General features: G+C 35.7%; 1 protein-coding gene across 2 annotated transcripts; it reads right to left on the bottom strand.

Moving 5' to 3' along the window:
- Window positions 1-3,756: 3,756 nt before the first annotated feature.
- LOC111380336 (nuclear pore complex protein NUP1-like) lies at window positions 3,757-13,163 on the bottom strand. Of its 2 annotated transcripts, none has more exons than XM_023003861.1 (8): window positions 12,765-13,163; window positions 11,664-11,710; window positions 6,759-6,874; window positions 5,838-6,036; window positions 5,400-5,714; window positions 5,208-5,291; window positions 4,393-5,108; window positions 3,757-4,093 (listed from the first exon to the last, which is right to left on the bottom strand). In XM_023003861.1, the coding sequence occupies exons 1-7, from the start codon at window positions 13,075-13,077 to the stop codon at window positions 4,404-4,406; spliced, it is 1,779 nt and encodes a 592-aa protein (XP_022859629.1). In that variant the 5' UTR covers window positions 13,078-13,163; the 3' UTR covers window positions 3,757-4,093; window positions 4,393-4,403. The 2 variants fall into 2 exon arrangements, with proteins under 2 accessions (XP_022859629.1, XP_022859630.1); XM_023003862.1 differs by having other exon boundaries at window positions 5,400-5,702.
- Window positions 13,164-17,763: the final 4,600 nt, after the last annotated feature.

Here is a 17,763-nt window from a genome sequence, read left to right as displayed (position 1 = left end):
AACAAGGTAACAATTAAAAACAAGTATCCTATTCCTTTGATTGCCGATTTATTTGATAGACTTGGTAGTGCAAAGTATTACACAAAGGTGGATCTACAAAAGGGATACTACCAAGTACGGATTGCAGAAGGGGATGAGCCTAAGACAGCATGCATCACTCGATATGGCTCATTCGAATGGTTGGTAATGTCTTTTGGCTTAACCAACGCCCCGGCCACATTTTGCACATTGATGAATAGGATTTTCCAACCTTACTTGGACAAGTTCGTGGTAGTGTACTTGGATGACATTGTCATCTATAGCGACAACTTGGAGGATCACGCAAAACATCTCCGAACGGTGTTCCAAGCATTGCGGGAGAATGAACTATACATTAAAAAGGAAAAATGTTCCTTTGCCAAGGAGGAGGTGCACTTCCTTGGACATATCATTGGCCACGGGCGCTTGAAGATGGACGAGGCAAAAGTAAAAGCAATCAAGGAGTGGGAAGCACCAACCAAGGTAACCGAACTTCGTTCTTTCCTTGGTCTAGTTAATTATTATCGGCGGTTCATCCAAGGCTACTCAGCGAGGGCAGCCCCACTAACGGACCTATTGAAGAAGAATAAGACATGGGATTGGTCCGAGAAATGTAAAACGGCCTTTGACGATCTGAAGGCGGCCGTGATGGAGGAACCGGTCTTGGCATTGCCAGATTTCACCAAGACCTTTGAAGTACAAACGGATGCCTCAGACTTTGCTATCGGGGGTGTGCTAATGCAAGAAAGGCATCCTATTGCTTTTGAAAGTCGCAAGCTCAACGACACTGAGCGTCGGTATACGGTGCAAGAAAAGGAAATGACGGCTATTGTTCATTGCCTACGAGTGTGGCGTCATTACTTGTTGGGATCAAAATTCATCATCAAGACGGATAATGTCGCTACTAGCTATTTCCAATCACAAAAGAAGCTGACTCCCAAGCAAGCGCGTTGGCAAGATTTCTTAGCGGAGTTTGACTATGTGATGGAATACAAGCCGGGGAAGGCGAATGTCGTAGCCGATGCATTAAGCAGGAAGGCGGAGCTTGCAGCCATAAGCCAAGCCAAAGGGACGTTGCTTGATTTGATTCGGGAAGGCTGGGCTGGTCATCCAGGGCAGAAACGCACCTTGGCACTACTTGAACGAGCTTACTATTGGCCGCAAATGAAAGACATGGTGGAGCTCTATGTAAAGACTTGTCTTGTGTGCCAACAAGACAAGGTGGAAACAAGGTCACCAGCAGGTTTGTTGGAGCCTCTACCAGTCCCGGAGCGTCCATGGGACTCTATCACCATGGACTTCATTAGTGCCCTGCCTAAATCCGAAGGGTTCGGGTCAATAATGGTAGTGGTTGATCGATTCTCCAAGTATGGCACCTTCATTCCTGTCACCAAGGATTGCACCGCGGAGGAAGCCGCAAGGCTATTCTTCAAGAATGTTGTGAAGTATTGGGGGTTACCGCGGAGCATAATAAGTGATCGTGATCCCCGATTCACGGGTCGGCTATGGACGGAGTTGTTCAAACTCCTAGGCTCAGACCTACACTTCTCTACAAGCTTTCACCCTCAGACGGATGGACAAACAGAAAGGGTGAATGCTTTGTTGGAGTGCTATCTCCGGCACTTTGTAAGTGCCAATCAGAGAGATTGGGCCAAGCTCCTGGATGTTGCACAATTTTCCTATAATTTACAAAGGAGTGAAGCCACGGGGAGGAGTCCATTCGAGTTGGCGACAGGACAACAACCACTAACACCCCACACTTTGTCCACTTCTAGTGATGGAGGGAAAAGCCCCGGTGCATACAAGATGGCTAAGTCATGGGAAGAGCATGCCGACTTAGCACGATCTTGTTTAAACAAAGCACGGAGGCGCATGAAGAAGTGGGCCGATAAGAAGAGACGGCCTTTGGAATTTAAAGTTGGTGACCAAGTCCTTGTGAAAATATTACCTCAACAATTCAAGGCGTACCGAAGTGTGCACAAAGGCTTGGTACGGAGATATGAAGGGCCGTTCCCGGTGATAGCTAAGGTTGGCAAGGTATCTTATCGCCTTGACCTACCTAGCACTTTAAAGATTCATCCCGTCTTCCATGTGAGCATGTTGAAGCCATATCATGAAGACATGGAAGACTCTAGCCGAGGGGAGTCACAACGGGCACCTCCGATTGTGACTAAGTCATTTGACAAGGAGGTTGATGAGGTCCTAGCAGATCGCATTGTTCGAAGGCGTGGAGTGCCTCCTTGCCAACAATTTTTGATAAAGTGGAAGGGATTGCCCGAGTCCGAAGCAACATGGGAAAGTCAAGAAGACTTGTGGCAGTTCGAAGACCAACTAAAGCATTACGCGGCGACGAGGGCGTCGCCCAAATAGGCAGGGGAGGATGTCACAACCCGCTCGATCTTGGCGCAAGAAGATCGAGAAACTTAAAATGTTGACGAGTTGGGGCTAACCGGAATATTCTAGACTCCCACAAGTGCATGAAGCTTGCTAGAATATGGTGGGACATTCTAGAAAACTACAAGCCCCTCACTTGGTAGATTATTCTAGATCATCCTAGGATAGTCCATAGATATTTTTGATGTAGATATTTGTATAGATAATTCTAGAAGTGTAATCTAGACCGTCGGATAGAAAAGATCCTAGCCATCCATTTGAGGAGGCTACCACTATAAATAGCTTGATAGGATTCATTTGTAGGCATCAACAAGAGAGTGAAGTTGTAAAGAGCATTCCTTATTTCAATACAAAGCATTCTTTGTAAGCTCTTGTGTTCCTTCCTTGTCCCTTTCTTAAAGTGTTCTACTTAGTCCCTTTCTAAAACATCAACGCCAATCGGGAGGCTGACTTAGTGTAATAACCGCGGGGGCGGAAGTTAAAAGACACTAAGGCCGCACGGTTCTTGAAGGAAATTAGCAAGTCCGTGACAAACAGGACCCTAAAATTAACTATTACTGTAACCCAGAAGCACAAGCCTCATAATGCATTCATCTGACATATCAACCAACAAAAGTAGTATGAAAAAGACTTGAATAATGCTGCATAAATCTTTTTCCTCATCCTCCACTTCCAACAGTTCCCTAGTCTTCCCCTTATAAAGGAAAAGAAAAATTGAAACAGAAGAAACTGAAACAAAAACATAAAAAAACAAGAGAAATGTAGAACGAAAAGAATGAAATTATGTGTCGTAGGTCTCATCACCAACCATCTGCCACAGAAAAGTAGCATCTTCACTTGGCTGAAAGGTTATAGCACTTCAGTTGTAGGAAGTTTAGGCATGCTTGCTTCGCTTGCTATCTTCTACAATTCCATTTTTCTAAATGTTATGGTTGAGTTTAAGATAGCCCCAAAAAAACCCTTAAAATGTTCTAAAAAATGAAAAAGGAGTCCAAAAGGCTGAAGCTCGCGACAAAAAGGACAAAATAATAGAGCGCAGACATCAGCCTCCTCAAGGATGACTTGAGGTGTGCACCTTGGTAAACCCAGGCATAAGCCCTCTGCAAATTGTACTAAGGCATATACTTTGATGCGCTTCAAAAAAACCTTGTGTGAGGCTTGCCTCAAGGAGTAAACCCTTTTCAAAACAAAGGTTGGAACTCAATAGCAATTGTCAGCTACATATTTGACAGGCAGTGACTTACCTAGAGGAGTTTTCTGGTTTAGATTCTGACAAAGTAAATGGTCTTTTGCTTGATAAGCCAGGAGTTGAGGATGAAAATGCAGGTGATGGACCCTCATTAACAGTTTTGGAGCTAAAACTAAACAAGGGATGCAAATCATTAGCCTCCTTTTGTTTGTCAGTTGCAGAGACTAGTTGAGTGAGCACCACTGATTCTGAAGCTGTGCTGGTATCATGTAAAGAAGAAAAAGCAGAGCCATCACTTCCCATGTCACTTCTTTTGCTTGATATAGGATCCAGAACTGACTTCTCTTCTGACAGAGATATAGTTTGATCCAGCTTTAGTTCTTCAGTAGGTGAGGGCTTGCTAAGAGAGGTTTCCATAGTCACTCTTTCTTCAGAAAATAGTTTAGGACCAACCCCATTGCAATTTATGTCATCATCCAGCGCAAAGGAATCCTGTAAAAAAACAGTAACAGAAATTAAAACAGAAATAAAGAAAATGATATAAATAGGACATCTAGATTTTCACAAAGGCAAGTCGTCAATTTTCAAAGGACAAAGGAAATAAGCACAATCGATCACAACCAACTACACATAAATCCTCAAAACACACAAATTTAAACTATGTTTTACAAAGAGAAACTGGATTGCTATAATCTCTAAATTTAAACCCAATAAAAACAGCAAATCAAATTTATTCAGTATACAACTGATTGGAGTATTTACTGTACATAACTCAATTAAATAACACTTACTTCTTGTGCACTCATCCTAAACGCTTGTTTCCTTTAGGAGGTTGAGCTGCAAAATTTTTATTAACAGAATCAAATGCTTCAACACTGGGCACAGAAGCTTTCAATGATCCTGTGGTATCATTGTTCGTTGCAAGAGTCGACTTATCAAGAGGGATAGCAAAATCTTTTGGTCCTCTTGGTTCTACTCTGCCTTTCGTTTGAGAAGAGAAGTCATGTGCATCATGTAAAGTAACAATGGGCCAATCCTCCAACTTATGGTCATCATGGACATCTTGCAGCAACTTTGAGGATTCCACGTGCTCCAGGCTCCTCAGAGCTTGTCCATGAAGCATATTTGGTGTCAATTTATTGGGTGTTTTCTCCCACAAGGCAACTAGTTGAGGATCCGATGATTTTTCCTTCGGGCTTAGCTTTTCAAGATGCTGCAATATTCTTGAGGCCACCTCAGTGGACTTAGGAGGAACATGAGCATAACTTGTGCTTGGAATGCTGTCATTCTCATTCTTTCGAACAGTTATTGAAAGCTTATGCTTTGGTTCATCCACTAATGGAAGCTTCTGCTTCGAAGATCCTCGAACACCATCAAAATCTATTACCGCTCCACCGGCTGAACGAGGAATTCTAGGAGACAAGAGATTAGGTTTTTGTCGGATTCTCCGCATGAGACCGCCTTCTCCAAGATCATCATCAAATATTGAACTCCTTCGTTTTAAGCTCTGAAATGCAAAGAAAATTCTGAGAAGGTTGAAGATAACTAAAAAAAGTAATTATCTAAACTTTAAAAGTTAAAAATATTACAAACCACTGATATATACCACTTGTTTAGACAAATCATTCTCCAGTAGAGACCGAGATGTTGAAAGTGAGGATCCCCCATAAACATTAGTGGATCCATTTCCCTGAAAATTAACCAACATGTAGAGCATGTGCATCCATTAATATGGTATATTTTGAACTGCAGAATATGCATGCATTTACTACACATATAATTAGTAACATGATAGAACCTTGAGAATGGCTGTTGGATTAACTCTGGGATAAGGAGTACGAGCCATGTTGTAAATTGCTGATCTGCCTCGAGATCTTGGAGTTATAATACTATTCTCTGGAACCCCAATGTTAACAGCAACTTTGGTTGTCGAATACATGACAGGTGATTTTGGAGTAAATGGAACATTGCCAAGCAATCTAGCATCTTCCCTACCAATTTGACTGCGCATCACCAACTTTGATGGTGATATCTTTGAAGGCCCACTGCCCATGTAAGCTTTTGCAAGTTCAGCTGGAGAAGCAATATCATCCTCAAGGACCTGGAAATATTTCTTCCAAATAAATATCAATGAAAACTGCTGGTACCTTATATTAATGCAGATACTACAAAATATTGCATACAAATTAACAAATGATACAAGTATTGTGCATGTAAAATAAGTACACTATCGTACTCTCGAATTGGCTATAGTAGTATTGACTCCATGATATCTATCCCTCTCATTTCTATCTTCTTCCAATGGACTACTCGAGAACTGTCGATGCCTTCCTAAACTGGATGCTAGCTCTGGTAATGCTTCTTGAGTTCTTTCGCCAACCGGCACCTCTTCAGCTCGTGAATGTAAAAGTTCCGTGAGGCGTTCAATCTCAGATCTGCATCAATTTAGCTTCACTTTGATAACTCAAGCTCAACAGAAATGCAAACTTCAGGACCTAAAGATGGTATACTTAGTTTATACATTCACACTGACTTGTACATCAAAATATCCAAGCGAGGAATTCATTATAAGATTTCACAAGTAACATATAGCAAAAGGAGGATTCCCTATTAAAAAAAAAAAAAAAAAAAGGGAATTGGAGATAACCTGTAAACATGTCAACTCAAAATCTTAAAAGGAAAAGTTACACATATTGAAAGATATTTCACCTAGTGATTTATAGAGTGTTTGATGGGATTAAAATTATATTTTTCATACAAGTTTTTGAAATGTGTGATTCAAAAGTTGTGGGTCCCATGAAATATGTAGTTAAAATTTAATGTTGACTTTCAATTGAGAGTTTAATCGGATTTTAATCCAAAACAGGCTCTTAAAAAGTTAACTGAGGCATACACCACTCTAGGTTTAAAAACCTCAAATCCAATGCCTTGAAGACTTGCAAATCGATATTCAGAGGCTTAAGCCTCAAGGCTAAGCTCAGTTGCTCCAGATTTGAGATTTTGAACATGACCTGGGAAAAGGGTCACAACTATTATATTAAAGAGAACCCTGGAAAAACTTCAGCTGTCTAGAGCATTCAGCTCTCAAAATAGACATCGTGCATGTACACATGCAAACAACCTGTTCATGACTGGTGACATTTTTCCACAGCCTTACCTGGTGAATGTCTTCTGCTTTAACAGTTGCTCAAGCTCAGATATCCCACCAATGTCAGAGCGATTTACTGGATGACTACTATTACCACCTGCAGGTTCTATTGGGCCAGATTGACTCTTCACCAATTACAAAAGACATAAAAAACTTTCATCAGGTTTAAGAGCCATAATGGAAATCCTAAGTAAATGAAACAGAGTGGCACAACTTAATATGAATAAACAAATGTAGGGCTTCAAAATGCACAGTTTCTTGCGACAACTGCAAATTTCAGCTAACAATCTGCAAGGAATTCCACACTTCTTATATGAAAGTCAACCTCCAGGAGCCTACTAATAAATATTTTGGGATGATATATTTTTCATGAACCTAATCTTTTTACAGTGACCTGGAAATTGGAACTGCCCTTTGTAGAAAGTTAAACTGAACCATTTAAAAATTCTTCCCAAATGGAACAAGTACTATTCACTTATCAACCACTCATTTCTACCTATTTATAAATTGAACCATTTAAAATTTCTTCCCAAATGGAGGCTTAATTGCCAACTTAAACGTTTATCCATTCCACATCAGATTGTGGTTTTAGAAAGCAATTTGATCCTTTCCACCTCCCTTTCTCTAAATTAATTAGTATATCTAGATTTGATTGCAATTTTCCTGATGAACAATAAGTGAGTTTATCCAAATAGCAGTGTGAGATCCCGTACTGATATGAAATTTGGTCTTTAGGAGAAGCAAGCACAACCAACTCCAATCTCCATGTGCTTGCTATGATTATTGTTTCAGTTTTATTTGAACAGCAGTAACTGCAAGAGCTCTCGGTGACCAATTTTGCAGGTAACTTGTTTTCAGACGAGCTGTCTTTATCCAGCAGTCTCTTTCATTTGTAGAGATATAAACACCCCATGACTTTGACAAAGTTGTGATTACCTAAGCTCGTGGAAACGGGACTACAAGGCATCAACTCAGTTCAAGTGTTAGCTTCTTCCTCGGTCCTTTTCTATTCAGTTCTAAATATTTTAAAGGCTTGCACAAAGTGCAAATTCAGATAATGTAGGGTGAGGATATTTATATGCGAAGATCAGCTAATATCCATATGTAAAGAAACAAAGACATGTACATGCTGACTAGCAAATTTCAAAAGTAGGAAATGACACGTCGGACACACCAATTAAAATAATATTTAAACATTTTGAAATACTAACTTCTAATTTTTTATAGTGTAGGGACACTTTTTTATTCTTTTATAATCTTTCATAATTGCATGGGTTTTTTTTTGCAATTAAACTTAAAATTGCATGTCCCTTTTGCAAATAAAGTTATCTTCCCACAGGTCTCAATCTGGCTAATAAAAGTCTGTTTTTCTGACCACTTTCCCTTATGACTCAAAAAGAATAAAAGCACATATTACCTCTTTAACCTTATATGTAAAGAAACAAAGACATGTACATGCTGACTAGCAAATTTCAAAAGTAGGAAATGACACGTCGGACACACCAATTAAAATAATATTTAAACATTTTGAAATACTAACTTCTAATTTTTTATAGTGTAGGGACACTTTTTTATTCTTTTATAATCTTTCATAATTGCATGGGTTTTTTTTTGCAATTAAACTTAAAATTGCATGTCCCTTTTTGCAAATAAAGTTATCTTCCCACAGGTCTCAATCTGGCTAATAAAAGTCTGTTTTTCTGACCACTTTCCCTTATGACTCAAAAAGAATAAAAGCACATATTACCTCTTTAACCTAAAAAGAAAACAGACATCAAAACAAAAGAACCAATTTTTCTAGAATCATCCATCAGCCTCTTCTCCTCCACTTCTGCCTACTCTCGCATGTCCCAGATCTGTCACTCCCTCTCCCCCTACTCGCATTTTATTCATTGATCGAGCTTAGCTCATCTTACATTCTTAGGCCATCTTCAAGCTGCACTAAAATTTGTACCATTTTGCACCAAATTTTACACCAAACCAAAATTCTTCTCCAACCATTACAACAAAACTTATATCAAATGAACAGTAATTTATTATTTTATTCATTCTTTCGATTTTTGACAATGTATTTATTTAAACAAATTATTTATTTATTTATTTATTTATTTATTTATTTTAGAACTATATAAATTACTAAATCATAACTTCGTTAAATTAACAAATATATTGATTACTAAATTATTCATATGTTTTATATATTATGTTAAATTGACAAGAATAATTGATTATATTATTAATTTATGATAAAAAATTACGTTAAATTTGCAAAAATAATAAACTTTAATAATATAAACTTTAAACGTAAACTTTATGAATTAAACTTTACGTTAAATTAACAATTACTTTAATTATTATTGATTATATTATTAAAAATAATAAAATCATCATCATCATCATCATCATCATCATTACCATTACCATTACCATTATCATTATAGAACGAAAATGACACAAATACCTTTAACCATTATCTTTGAAAAATGAAAAATAAAGGCAAAACGGACATTACACCATTTGGTGCAAAAAATGGTGTAATGAATAGTGTTGAACCATATGTTGCACCATTTTCACCAAAATTTGGTGCAATGGTTGGAGGAAGTTTGCACCAAATTTTGGTACAATAGGGCATGCATTGGAAATGCCCTTAGTAATTTCTCCTTTTTTCTCTTGAGAAACATGTCGGCCCCATGTATCCGGCGGTAAGACTGCTTGAATGAACGAAGGAAGAGGGGGGGGGGGCGCACATCAGGTGGTGCTTTCAACACGTGTCCACCATTTGTCCAGCGCGTCGTTATCCGACACGTGTTAAACACCAACACTCCGGCCTCTCCATGTCCATGCTTCATAGCTCTGCATTAGCAGACTTTTCTTCCTATAACTGGTTCTACAAAAATTGTTACTTCCATATCCAAATCTATCAACTGTTGAGATAAGAACCAGCATCTGAAATCCCAATTGGAAAGCGTATTGTACATCCTATTTTTTTTCAAATTCCCAAAAATACCTTCATAAATATACTTCTGAAGACGTCCATAAGCTCAATAAGCAATTAATATTGGTTTACAAGATGTATGAATACTGATGCAAATCACAACTCAATGACATTTATTCTTTTCAACTCTTCATAGTGAGTTGAAACATTTGTTCATTGATATAAATGCCCGGCACTATCAAGAGAGAGTTCACATAAACGTTGATCAAGAAGAATTTTTCTGCCTCTTCTACCAGTCCATAAAAGTGAATACTGATGGACAACATTCGTCATTGATCTGATTAGTTTAGACTTCCTCTGTCTCATGTTACTCACACATTTTGGATGTCTCATGTAAGATGTCAACACCTAAAAAATTGTCCATTCAAAGGTGGCAGTAGAAATTGAGGGGAAAAAAATCAACATATTGCAACTCATTTTGGTAAATGTGACAAACATGTGGGGTAGAGATGAAATTTGAGATTGTAGTGGTGAGGTGTCAATAGGATTCTTTTCCTAAACTTGGTTAAAAGGAGGAGATGATAAGCCCACATTTTGAGCCCCATTTTCTAGAAACTCATTTCTCTTCAAATTCATTTTCAATGACACATTCATCCAATAAAATAATTTTCCCTGTAATCCCCAAAATTTTTCCTACTTCTTAAACACATTCTCTGAAAAAATTACCATTACAAAACTCATTTCTCACAAAAATGGGGCACAAACAGGGGCTAAATAACATAGGTGGAAGGAATATCTACAACTCATGACAATCGGAGCTAACTCAGCGATAAGACTTCCAAGGAAGTAACAGAAGGTGCGTGTATGCACTGGGGTGAAATATGCCCTACATGGAATGTGTGTTCGGAACAAAAGTCACTCCTCACACAGTTCCAACTTATCTTATTATATTTGCATTCTTCTAAAGTTGACAACTTCTCTATGTAAAGATTGAACATATTTCGAATCCTCATCTGAGGATAAACTACTTATAAGTAAATAACATTTAAATAACAAGTGACGCTCCATTTTTTTTTTTAAAAGCGCTCCAAAATTATGCAAAGCTCATTAAGAACCTCAAAGTTTACTCTTTTAGTTCAATTGCTAAGTTTTATGCCTAGACTTGCTGAGGTGCACATCTCAGTGCACAAACTTTGGCCCACCTGAGGTATGAGATGCTTTTTACTCTTTCCAATTCTGGAATTTTTTGCCTTCGCTTTTTGGGCTTCATATTCCAGAGAGATTTGAAGGGTTTTTCGAGTTGTTGTAAACAAAACTCACCAGTGAACTAGAAAGAGAAGATTCTAAGACTAGAGAAGAGAACAGATAAAGAATCATTTGTGTGATAGCCTCCTATAAGTTAAGTATGATACTCCGAACCCCACACTCAGATCCACATACAGATTGAAGTTGCAATGTTTCAAATTGCAAAGTGTGACTTCAGTCATTTCACTCTTTCTTTTATATTTTTTGTTGTTGTCCAATGTCTTGCATGTTTGTGATAACATTACGGAACATCTTTTAATAACATATTACTTTCAGATCTCAAATAAACCCCAATTCACCATTTCCCATCAGTTAGGCAAGACAGCTTAATCAAGAATTCTAAAATAACCAAAATTAGTAGATCCAATAATCAGGTCGCAGGCCTATATAGCAAGGTCAACTTTCTAAACAAACAATCTAGTGAAGGAGCCATCTTCTCCAAATCCAACTCCCAAATTTTTTTATTACTTTTCTATCCATTTTAAAAAAGACAGAATGTAGATGGTCCGTATCAGCGCAGGTGTGACCAACGTATAAATAAGCTCAACTACGATACTGAGTTAAAAATTTTAGCAATCTATATAAATTAATATTTTGAGAATGGAAATAGAAGAGCGTAAAAGCCAAAAGAAATACAACTTTCAGGACAAGTAAACATGTATAATAACACTTACATTAGGAATCGCCTCCTGAAGCCCGTCGCTCGATTCATCATTTGCCTCTGTAACGGATAATAAAATCAATTAGGTCTCACTCAGACAGAGTAATAAACTTCACACCTCCTGAGGTATGTATCCCATAAATAGCCCATGTCTTAATTATCTTCTTTTAGATCATAAAAAGAAATGATAAGCCACCACCTAGGAAGAGAAGTCGCATCAGACAGTCACCGTGAATGTGCTTGCCGATGGAAAGAAATAGAAATTGCATTATTGAATCACGACTCCTTCAAAATAGACACGTCTTTATTGTGAAAAAACTGCACCTAGTTCGATACAATAATAATAAAAATAATGATGATGGTGACGGTGATGATGTATGAAATAGAAATATATGGTGGCAGCTATTGCAAAGATCATAAGAATGTGAAACATAGCTTAAATGACAAAAGCAGCATTGCCATACACAAGTGCAGAAATAAATATAAAGTCATTTCTTCGCAAAGCACGCAAGATTAAGCAATTGAACTTCGAATTGACAGATCTATAAGATTGTGCAATATGAATCACTTAAGAAGTGATAAAAGGACAGAGAAAACGGTGTGCTGGAATTGTAAAGGCTAATTCATTTTTCATTGGTAAATTGATTTTAACCTAAATTTCTAAAAACTAAAATCCTTCAGAAATTAGAACTTCTTCATTTTCCCTAATTAACACTGAGCTCTAGTCAGTAGACACTCACATAAATATAATGAATACTACATTGTATTAACCTTAAACTAAAAAAGAAATATTCATTTCGTGTAAATAAACAAATAACAAATTAATTCAGATACTCGAAACTTATATGTTGGCTACAGGGTTCAAAGCAAAAAATCATTCACCAATATTACTCAAAGCCTACCAATTCACCATCGGACCAAGAGTAAAAATCCAATCTGAATGACTCCACAAAACACATGCAAATATAGGAGCAAGAAATCAAAATGTATAAAAAATTAAACCTCGAATCAAAATTTTCACACGAAATTGAATAAAACGAAACTAATATACCAAATTGCGAGACCAAATAAGAAAACCATTTTCTGGAGAAAAAAATTAAACTGGAACGTATACCTGTTAGTTGGGGAGGAGGTGGGAGACGTTTGCGAAGAACGGAGGCAAAGAAGCGGTGAGCCCCATAAGAGATGAGCTTGGAGGCCGGGTCCACCACGAGCTTATTCAACCAGCTAGAGTTGATATTGTTGATCGCTGCGGTGGTAATTCCTCGGAAAGCAGTGAGAGGGCGATCGTACGGCGTCGTATGATGGGCTCTACGGAACGGCCTCCTGCGGGACCTTCCTCCCACCCCTTCTCCTCCCCCACCATCGTAAGAGGAAGCGATGCCGTCTGTGTTGGTTGTGACTCCTCCTTCGCCCGCCGTCGCCATTTGAAATTGAAGTCTTGTATAGAGTATGAAATTTAGAGAGGGAAAATGCAGGAAGACAGAGAGAAAGAGAAGTCGAATATTAGGGTTATGTTAATTATTATTGGTCATTGCTTTTTATTATAGAATTTACGATATATGGGAAATATATTCTCTAAATATCGAATCTCAATCTTCAATTATTCTTCCTTTCAAGCAATCTACTCATATAAAAAATTGTTTGTAGTTAAACCTTTTTTCGATAAATAAAATTTTAACTTCTTTCGTTTTAATAATATTTAATAATGTAAAAGTCTAACCTACTTTCCTTTAGCCAGTAATGATAGGATTAGGAGTAGGGATTGGGGGCCAGCGTGGGGTGGCGTGGTACTGCATCTCAAAATCACCTTTTGTTATGCCATCTGCCCAGACCTCCGCTATTGGAACTTTAGTGCATTTAAAAGCTTCTTAAACTAAACTCTATAGTATTGAACAGTATTAAAAAATAAAAAGTAAACATTTATTGTTCAATTATATCGACTACGATTTTCGAACATGAAGTTTCGATTTGTTATTATATCGACTACGATTTTCGAACATGAAGTTTCAATTTGTTTCCTAAAGCCTTGGCTTATATCCTCCTAATTTTAAAAAATAATAATAATAATAATAATTTCTTGTCCTACTTTTAGAAGCAATCACTTATTGAAAAAAGGCAAGAAACAAGAAGTATTAGAAAATGTGGTAATGGTTCTGCTTCTTTAGTACTTTTCCTTTGATCAATTATTAACTAGAGAAGACCCCACTAAACCATTATTTAACCATTTTAGATATCCATGGCTAAACTAATCCATTGACTTTGCCCTTGTTTGAGCCACATTATTTTCATAAAAAATACATTTTTGAATAGTGTATTGATGAGAAATACGTGGTTAAAAAATAAGAAATTTTTTTATTTGCTTGTAATATTATTTTATTGAAGAATGTGTGGTTGAAATGATGTCAAAACACTGTTTAAGAATACATTTTTTTGGAATAATGTGGCTTAAACGGCCCTTAATATATTTTTATTATTATAGATTTTACAAAAATATCTTCAATCATTACGTAAAATGATCAATATTTTCTTATTTTAATTTTCAATAATTAATTTATTTTTAATGAATATTTGATTAAAAATTATATTAGTATTAAATTTATATTTAATTAAATAAATATATTTTTGTTTATTGATATACTAAAAACATTAAACGTAGTGCTTGTTTGTACCCCATTATTTGTGAATAATGTATTATAGAATAATGATTGATGTTGAAATGTGTTGTGAAAAAAAAGAAATTTTTTTATTATGTGTAATATTATTTTAATGAAGAACGTGTGGTTGAAAATGAGTACTGTAGAAAAAATAATGTAGTAAAATGAAGTAGAATAATAGACAAATAAGGCCTTAATATCACAGTTAAAAATAATAAAGTTAAAATAAATAATCAAATGTTATTTGAAAATAATAATTAAATTAAAATAAAGTTAAATCACTAAATAATAAAAGTAACATAATAGGAATTAAAATGTGTTGTAATATAAAATGATTGACAAAATAAAAATTATGAACACTCTAAAATCACACTAAATGAAGTGTTACGCCAAATTGGTGGAGAGATTTGATGTATGGTTGGAAATTCCCTGAGCCTTACATTGACAAATTTATAAATAATTTGTAAATTGATCCAACTTCATTTCAGCAACATGTTTAATTATTTTGCAAGTATTATTCATTTTTATCTATTTATAAATTAAATTGTTCTTGAATTCTTTTGAAATGGGGACTAAAAAGGAAAAGATGAACTTATTAATATTAGATATATAAATACATTGTCTCATTGTAAAAGATATAGCTATTGCGTTTTTTCTATAGCAAGTATACAATATCGAACAAATAATATAATGGACCTTTGAGTGCGAATTATTGTTCCCACAAGAGCTATACTTTAATGCCTAATTTTAATATCTCTAAATATTATTTAACAAATATAAACAAAACAGTTTTAATTATTATTTTTTTGTAAATACTTGAAAATATCAAAACTGCACAAAAAGATAGGTTGAAGATTCAAATATGGGATGAATATTAAAGCGTAATAATTTCATCTAGTGGTCACCTTTAAATTGTAATTCAAGATTCACACCTCATGTAGTTTTTGATCGGATTCTTCTATTATATCCAATTTACCTCTATTGAATTTTCATTAAGCCTATTTAACTGATTCAACTCCATATCTCGATGCGAATCAAGCTTAGTTAAATGAAATATCATTTCTAAGAATTGATCTAAGACCTTTGTAATTAATATAAGTATCTCTATTAATTTATCGAATTTTAATATGTAGTCTCAATCTAAAACCCATATCTCGATTCGTAATAGACTCACGAAATCATTAAGCACCCATTTGGCCCCCATTGTAGAGTTGAAAATTGATGGAATAGTATTTTTTTTTTTTTTAAATGAGTAGTTGAAAAAAAATGAAAATTTTTTTATTTACGTGTAATATTATTTTATAAAAGATTGCGTGGTTGAAAATAGGAGAGAAATAATAAAATGTAATGTAATAGAAATTAATGAGGACCAAACGGGAGCTAAATGAATGGCTAAAAATTCAAAGCATTAAGTACATAATTAAAACCAACACATTCATTTAAACAACTTGAATATTGAATGAAAGAAATAAAGGGTCTCAAAAGATTACATTGTTTGCCTTAATATTAAATTTAACTACTCTTGATAATGGAAGAAAAACTAAAAATTTTCATGAAGTACATTACCATGTGTTAGAATTTAGATGTAGAAAGAGGATAAATCTTGCACCAAGTTCTCTTCTTGCCTCCAATCTTGAATTCAAAACCTAGATCTTGAATTCTTATTTCCTTTCTTTCGACTTTTTCTCTAAATTTCACGTTGTATATTGTGTCTCTCAATATGCGGAATCTCTTTTTGAAACACTCAATTTCTCTATTTTATACTCCCCTTCACGTTCTTCCCAAAATTGGAGTCTTCATGGACTTTTTACAGGCCAAAATCGTGTAATCATAAAATAGACGCGCGTTGCCTAAGTGCTGTAATGTAGCGCCTAAGTGTGACTTTAGTCTAGGCAGCGCCTAGGCGCTATAAATGCGATGCCTAAGCGCTAGGGACAGTGCTAAGAGCTATGAGTGCAGTGCCTGGGCGCTACATTTTCGTCCAAAACTGCTTTTTTTTTGCGAATTGCAGTTCTTGGTATCCAGTGTTTGGGTGCTGACTTGTTGCTCTAAATTCGTTGATTTTAGTTTCTTTGTTCAGTTTAGTACTTCTTTTTACTCCACCCTGCTTAACATTCAAAACAACACTAACAAACATTGACGCAGCACAAAACAAGGAATTCAAGCAAAAAAACAAGAATTTTGGTAGATTAATGGAAACAAAATTTAAACAAATTAAAATTGGAAAAAAAAAAACCAAAATAATTGATATAACAAAAATAATGCCAAAATTTTAAAAATCAATTTTCAAGTCTCAAACGAACTCAAATGGCTGAAATTCATCGAACAGCATAGCAAAGCTGTGAGTATTGTTTATCTCGTCGTCCTCTTTTCAAAATGATCTTATGGGCCAATCCGAAATTAGGATGTTTTCCCTCTACTAGTACCTTTTCCCGAACATGTCCCACATCAAACATATAAAAAAAGTTCTATAATCTTAAGATCTAGCAAATAATCAAATTAAAATTGTGTAAAACTCGTGAATAAAAACACGCTCGTCAATAGCCCATGTTTGGTAAGGATTTTTTTAGAATTCTTTTTATAATCTTTTTCAATTACAAATTCTCCAAATAAAATAATTATTCACATTGATTCATTATTATTTTTTAACTATACATTAAAAGCACTTTTCACAAAAAAAAAATTCTCAAAAATCTACATCAAACATATTTATATAGAGATTTCTAGAACTTTATATGGAAGGTTAAAAAAAAAAAAAAAAAAAAACACTTGAATGTATAATACCAAATTATTTTTGGGAAAATAATTATAGAACATTTTGATGAGAGTTATAATCTTTAACCTCCTTGTGTTCCATACTAAGTCCTTGCCGGGTAAAACATTTTCTTAAATTTTACGGGCATATCTCCCAGTGGCAAAGGGGAGGACGGATAGGGCTCAGCGCGGCAGTGTGCAGAGTTCGATTCCCCGCAAGGTGGAATTGACTTTGTTGCAAGCGGGAGTTACCATATGGGTTAACAGCATTGGCCTATCCACGTGCTCTCCACCCTGACTCCTGGGAGGCACATCCTGCAATTTACCTCCTCCACGATGGCTTAGGGCAGGGTCGGTGGGGGCCCTTAAGGTTGGGGTTCAACCTTTTTTTTTTTTTTTTCCTTAAATTTTACTGATAATTGCAGTAGAGGCCCTAAACTTTTCAAATAATTGCAGACATTTTCATAACTTTTCATTTATTGCAATCGTCACTCCTCACTTTTCGAAAATGTTTCAATTGAAGCCACAATGGACGATTCTATCCAAATATTCGTTAGTTGGCCAAAAAATTGAGTTTGACCAATTTTTTTTTATAATTTTGAAAAGGGAATAATGATAGTTTTATATTTATAATATTATCTTTTAAAAACTAATAAAGTAAATAAAATAATCATCTATAGTTTTCTTCACCTACGCCACACC

This window comes from Olea europaea, unplaced genomic scaffold, assembly GCF_002742605.1.
Source record: "Olea europaea var. sylvestris unplaced genomic scaffold, O_europaea_v1 scaffold2129, whole genome shotgun sequence".
NCBI lineage: Eukaryota > Viridiplantae > Streptophyta > Magnoliopsida > Lamiales > Oleaceae > Olea > Olea europaea.
Note: the sequence above shows the minus strand (reverse complement) of the source record. Positions and strands in the feature narration are given on the sequence as shown.

Coding starts and splice junctions, on each gene's coding strand:
- LOC111380336 (XM_023003861.1), bottom strand. CDS start 13,077: ATGGCGACGGCGGGCGAAGGAGGAGTCACAACCAACACAGACGGCATC. Junction 5,715..5,837: donor CTACTATAGCCAATTCGAGA/GTACGATAGTGT, acceptor TTTATTTGGAAG/AAATATTTCCAGGTCCTTGA. Junction 5,109..5,207: donor ATGATTTGTCTAAACAAGTG/GTATATATCAGT, acceptor TTTGCATTTCAG/AGCTTAAAACGAAGGAGTTC.